Source organism: Spinacia oleracea, chromosome 3, assembly GCF_020520425.1.
Source record: "Spinacia oleracea cultivar Varoflay chromosome 3, BTI_SOV_V1, whole genome shotgun sequence".
Classification (NCBI taxonomy): domain Eukaryota; kingdom Viridiplantae; phylum Streptophyta; class Magnoliopsida; order Caryophyllales; family Amaranthaceae; genus Spinacia; species Spinacia oleracea.
The window spans coordinates 2846454-2853019 of NC_079489.1; the positions used below are offsets into that span (position 1 = coordinate 2846454).

Below are 6566 nucleotides of genomic sequence, written 5' to 3' on the forward strand. Positions count from 1 at the left end.
TGTTTTGTTTGAACTTATATTATCTTAACTTATCTCAATTATCTGAATTTAGCTTAACTTATCTCAATTATCTGAATTTAGCTTAACTTATCTGAAGTTATTTTATCTGTAAAAAAATCTTTTGTATGAAATAAACTTATTTATGTGTGAAAATGTACAGATTTTTTTTTTCTTTTTCTGAAATTAACTGAACTGGCGAACTTATCTTAACTTATTTTTTCTGAAATAAATATAAATAATTCGAGCAGAAATGCAAAATAGAGCTTTACTTGTTGAAAAAAAAATTATTTGTGTATTAAATTATTTGAAAAAAAGTTATTTTACTTAAATAAGTCAAAATAAAGTAAAATAAATTGAAATAAAGAGATCCTTTGAGAACGGTAAAAATATGGAAAAATATTTATGGCAAGGAAGTAATTTTTTTTTCTAAAAAAAATATATATTTAAAATTTTGTTTTGGGCTATCCAATTACAATCCAGTATCGGACTATCGTCTCCCTAAACCCCAATTCTCCAAATCCGAACCCTCCTTCACCTTTTAGCTGCCTCCTCTTCCTCTATCTTAGGGTCTCACTCTTTCTCTCTCCTCACTCCCAACGCCTATTACCCCCTCTGCCTTTCTGTTCGTCGCTTCCTCAATCGCAGATCCATTCAAACACCGCCACTTTTCTTCGCCGTCTGCCTTTTCCGGTAACCACTCTTCAATTCTAGGGTTTCACTCTTTTTCTCTAATTGTTCTTTCTGGGTTTCAAATCTCGTTTTTGCTATCTGTTTCTGCTCTAATTTTCAATTTTTAAGTTTATTTACAGTCGTAGATTGTTTGTGCTGTTGTTTAATCTGTAAAGTTTTGATCTTTATATGTAATTTTTCGGTGTTTTGATTTTTGGATGATGGGTTAAATCAATTAGCTTTGGGTTCACGCTGAAATTAGGTTAAACCGCCCTAAAATAACCCTAACGTGACTCGTGGACTAGAATCTGAATTGCTTTGGTAGTATTTTTTGCCTGATTGTTGTGTATTTGTTGATTTAATGCTTTTGTGGGATTAAAAGTGAGAAGATTTTCTGTTTTCTGCAGAATTAGTGCAATTGAACACTAGACCATAGGTAAAAAGTTGGTTTCTACTTGATTTAGTGAGTGATTTTGTGGAAATTGGGAAGGTTTGTGGCTGATGAGTTCGTGCTTCGTACCCCAATGTCTCTTTATCTTTCATATTGCAATCATTTATTCACCTTCAGATTCTGTTGTCGGCGAGCTGAGTTAAGGGGGAAAGGGTGTAGAACGATAATAGTTATTTCTGGATTAGTCTGTCGAAATCATGAGAAGTTATTTGTGGGGTTTAGCAGTTTGTTTAGTGTTTATGTAAGTTTTGGGTGTTGCGAATCAGATGTCACTAGGAATATCTTATGGTATTTGCTTTGGTTATCTTCCTCTTTTGGCCATAGTCTATTGACTAATTTGTAGTTACAGGAAAACACATACCCTAGTTTCTTTAATTTGTATTTAGTCGATTTAGCGAGCAGTCGTAATTGCTAGTGTCTTGATGATGCGAATATGGAAGATGAAGGTTGTGGTTAGTTTCTGAGTTATTCTTTTTCCTTTGTTTTGTACGTGTCTGATGATCTTTTATGGTTATGTATCTGAATTTTCGGGAATTGAATCATCTGATGTTTCCTTGTGACTTGTATGATTTTGCAAAGTTTCTGCTCATAGTTATTGAGTTGACTTCTTAAACTGACCTTCCGTTTCCTTTGCTTTTTAGATTGAGAAAAGTCGAAGTTGTTGAAATAGTCTTCAAGAAGAAATATGAGTTCACGTTTTTGGGACCAGGTTTGTATTCGACCAATGTAAACTCAATATTCATTCAATTTACAGTCCATCAAGTAAAACTTGGCTTTGTCTTTTCCTTTTCTGCAGGGTAACAGTGACACCGAGGAGGAGGAGAGTGATTATGATGACGTTGATGAGCCTGTTGCTGATGAAGCTGGTGCTAAAGCTAAATATGGACCTGGTGACAGGTATAAAGAGGATAATGGTAATGACAGTGACGATTCAGACGACCACAAGCGAGTTATTATTCCTGGTAAGGATAAGCGTTTCCAGGAGATGACTGCTACTGTTGAGCAGATGAAGAATGCTATTAAGATCAATGACTGGGTAAGCCTACAAGAGAGCTATGATAAGATCAATAAACAACTTGAAAAAGTTATGCGTGTTGCAGAGACTGGTAAGGTTCCCAACGTCTATATAAAGGCCCTTGTATTGTTGGAGGATTTTCTGAATGAGACATTGTCAAATAAGGAGGCTAAGAAAAAGATGAGCACCAGTAATGCAAAAGCACTGAATAAAATGAAGCAGAATCTAAAGAAGAACAATAAGCAATATGAAGATATGATCACCAAATTCAGGGAGAATCCTGAGTCTGAAGATGAAAAGGACGAAGGGGATGATTCGTCTGGTACTGAGTTTACTGAGTCTGAGGGTGAAGATGAAGACACTGATAAGGAGGATGACAAAGGGGAGGGGGATGATGTTGAGGATGATGTTGAGAATATTGGTGGTTGGCAGACTCCAGGGAAAAACAACAGGCTTATAGATATTAAATTATTGAAAAACCCTAGTGAGATCACGTGGGATACAGTTGACAAGAAAGTCAAAGAAATTGTTGCTGGTCGTGGTAAGAAGGGAACTGGAAAAGTCGAGCTTGTTGAGCGGCTCACCTTCTTGACTAGGATTGCAAAGACACCGGCTCAGAAGTTGGAAATCCTTTTCAGTGTTGTTTCTGCCCAGTTTGATATTAATCCTAGTCTCAGTGGACACATGCCAATTAATGTGTGGAAGAAATGTGTTCAGAATATGTTTGTTATACTTGATATTCTCACTCAGTATCCGAACATTCTGGTGGATGATTCAGTTGAACCTGAAGAAAATGAAACCCAAAAGGGTCCTGACCATAAGGGTACCATTCGAGTATGGGGAAACTTGGTAGCCTTTCTTGAGAGGATAGATGTTGAGTTTTTCAAGAGTTTGCAGTGTATTGATCCTTATACGCGTGAGTTCGTTGAAAGACTTAGGGATGAGCCTTTGTTTTTGGTCCTTGCACAAAACGTGCAAGAGTACTTGGAGAAGAGTGGAAACCTGAAGGCCGCTTCAAAGATAGCCCTGAAACGTGTTGAATTCGTATACTATAAGCCTCAAGAAGTTTATGATGCAATGAGGAAACTGGCTGAACAATCAGAAGAGGGAAATGATGAAGCTGCAGGTGAGGAATTCAAGGATGCTGGTCTAGGTAGGGGGCCGCCTTTGTTTGTAGTAACTCCTGAGCTCGTGCCCCGGAAATCTACATTTCCAGAGCGTTGCAGGGCATTGATGGATAGCTTAGTTTCTCTCATTTACCAATTTGGAGATGAGAGAACAAAAGCTCGTGCTATGCTATGTGATATTTACCACCATGCCATTATGGATGAATTTCCAATTGCTCGTGACTTGTTGCTGATGAGCCATTTACAAGACACAATTCAACATATGGATATATCAACCCAGATATTATTCAATAGAGCTATGGCTCAGCTTGGTCTCTGTGCTTTTAGGATTGGTCTGACTTCTGAAGGACACAGTTGCCTTTCTGAATTATATTCAGCTGGAAGGGTGAGAGAGCTACTTGCACAAGGTTTCTCTCAAAGTCGTTACCATGAGAAGACTCCTGAACAGGTATGTTTGATCTTTCTGTAACATTTTTAGCAAAGTTTTTACCTTTCTGATATAGATTTTTGTTTGTTAGGAGTACTTTATTACCATATTCACTGCATTCACTGATTCAGTTTGTTTGTACATATGTGCGACTGTTATCCGTAATCCCTCCTGTATGCAGTGGTTGATTTGATATTTCTGTAACATTTTTAGCAAAGTGTTGACCTTTCTGATAGGATTTTTTGTTAGGAGTACTTTATTACCATATTCACTGCATTCACTTATTCAGTTTGATGTCTAGATCTGTCTCAATGAAATTTGGTAAATTAGTTCTTGTTGGGTTTGACGTTTGGTATACTGTTTTATATAACCTTCCTCAGTGTACTTATGGAACTCATTTTGTTAAATCTAACTCATCAGACCTTCTTGTGTTATGTTGCACGGAAACGAGAATGGGGACAGGTATGGGGACAGAAAAATGCAAAATTAAAATTTCAAAGAACGGGTACGGCATGCATTTGGCAAAAAAAAAAAAAAAAACCAAGAATTTAACGAAATTAAACATCCATGCCTAAATATAATAGTTCAAGGTTAATAAAAAAAAATACTAAAAAATTAATAAAAGGTAAGGGTTCACTGCCTCACTGGTCCAGTAAATAAAGAAAAATCATCTTGTAAATAACAGGTGTAACTCAAAGACATAAGTAACAAAACAGCTGTAACTTTTAGAAATAAATATAAAACAAAACAGCTGTAACTTTTCACTCAAAGAAATCAATAAAAAAAGAAACTTTTGTCAGCCTCTTCATCTTCTTCAATACTTTCTCTTTCCTTACTTCAATTACTATTATCACCGGTACTTCAAGTCTTCAACCGAGAATTTTTCTTACTTTTTATTTCTCTTTCTCCCTTGTTTCTTCATCAATCATCCATGGAGGACACCAAACCAGATGTGGTGTTTTACCCCACGAATTTTTTTAAAAAAAATCTGATATGGTGAATTTGAGCCTCCAAGATGTCATAATACCTATTTGAATTTGAGCACAAAAATAGTTTGTAGATACCGGGCTACTGGGGTTTAAATTATTTTTGAGTGTTTCTGATCATGGTTTTTCAACACTTTGAGTTCTTGTCATTTAAGCATTATTTTCATAATTGTAACTTGTATTCACTTGGCTAATATGCAGGGGTTTAAACTACTTTTATGTGTCTGCATTCATGGTTTTTTTAGGGTTTACATCACTCTGAATTAACATATGTTTACCATCTTTACTCGTTTATGAACCTTACTGGTGATTTTACTCTTTTTTTTTTTTTTTTTTTTTTTTTATATCAGGAAATGAAAGAAAGAAGACAGCAGATGCCATACCACATGCACATCAATTTGGAACTCTTGGAAGCAGTTCATCTGACCTGTGCCATGCTGTTAGAGGTTCCCTATATGGCTGCCAACACCTTTGATTCACAGCGCAGGATCATAAGCAAGACGTTCCGGAGACTTCTAGAAGCTAGTGAGAGGCAAACACTGCGGGGCCCACCCGAAAACGTCCGGGATCATGCCATGGCTGCCACCAGAGGACTCACTCAAGGAGACTTTCAAAAGGCCTATGATGTCATCACATCCTTGGACGTGTGGAAGCTTCTGAAAAACAAGGAGAGTGTTTTTGAAATGCTGAAATCCAAGATCAAAGAAGCCGCTTTAAGAACATACCTGTTTACTTACGCGGTTTCCTACAGTTCTCTTAGTGTTGATCAGCTGTCTAAGATGTTTGAGCTCTCTGATCCCGAGATACACAGCATTGTGAGCAAGATGATGGTTAATGAGGAGCTACGTGCTTCGTGGGATCAGCCTACACAGTGCATCATCTTCCATGAGGTTGAGCACACTAGATTGCAGGCTCTTGCTTTCCAATTGACCGAGAAGCTGTCTTTCTTTGCTGAGAATAACGAGCGAGCTATGGAAGCTAAGTTGGGTGGTGGTTCGTTGGATGGTTTGCCTCTCAGGAGGAGAGACGGGCCGGATTATGCTCAAGTAACCTCCACCGGTGGTGGTGGTGGTGGTGGAAGGTGGCACGATAATTCATATAACCAAGGAAGGTCAGGTGGCCGTTCTGGGTATGGTGGGAAGAGTATGAATCCTGGACAGTTTTCCGGTGGTGGGTATGGTGGTCATTCGAGAGGAGGAGGCGGCGGTGGCGGCTCTTATGGACGTGCCCGTGGACAACACAATGATTCTTCTGCCCGTATGGTCAGCCTTAATCGTGGGGCCCGTTGATCTATAATAATACACAAGTTATCTGAACAATTTTGCCCCCCAAAGGTACTCAAAAGTAAGTTAAGTTGTTTTCTTGGTAGAAGTTTTGGTTATTACTTAAACTAATTGAAATTAGTTATAACTTTTATAAGCTTTGCGAGTTTTTTGAACGCCGTATTTTGTTCTACATTATGATGTTGGATTTTGTCTTAATTATTGGACACTTAGATTCAGATCTTGTGTTTTCCTGTATTGGGTTCGTAACAAGCTGTATAATTGAGCAGTTTGTGTGGTTAACTGCAACGCGTCGTAAGACTCGATTTGCCCATCTCGGGCTATGGTTTGAAAGTGGCATTCCTCGTACATGAGATATCGTTGGTATGGGACTATGGGGATGTTGTAGTGCCTGTGAAGTGTGAAGTGCTCTACCTACGTGTTGGGCTTCGGGCTGAGTCCATGGGTTGTGGGCCTAAGTGAGCCCGGCTGATGCCCATCACATTCTGTATCTTGTTGGATTGGGTCGCGCCGGTTGTTGTGCTTTAGTATAATTTTATTAAATTTAGTGTGCTTTGTCAGTTGTAACGGGAATTTTTCAAAAAAATGTGGCTCACGACTTCGTGTTT

General features: G+C 38.1%; 1 protein-coding gene across 1 annotated transcript; it reads left to right on the plus strand.

Moving 5' to 3' along the window:
• Window positions 1-472: 472 nt before the first annotated feature.
• Window positions 473-6176, plus strand: LOC110784158 (eukaryotic translation initiation factor 3 subunit C). Its single transcript, XM_021988585.2, has 4 exons — window positions 473-690; window positions 1762-1829; window positions 1917-3710; window positions 5026-6176. Exons 2-4 carry the CDS (start codon window positions 1806-1808, stop codon window positions 5962-5964), a joined length of 2757 nt encoding a protein of 918 aa, XP_021844277.1. The 5' UTR covers window positions 473-690; window positions 1762-1805; the 3' UTR covers window positions 5965-6176.
• Window positions 6177-6566: the final 390 nt, after the last annotated feature.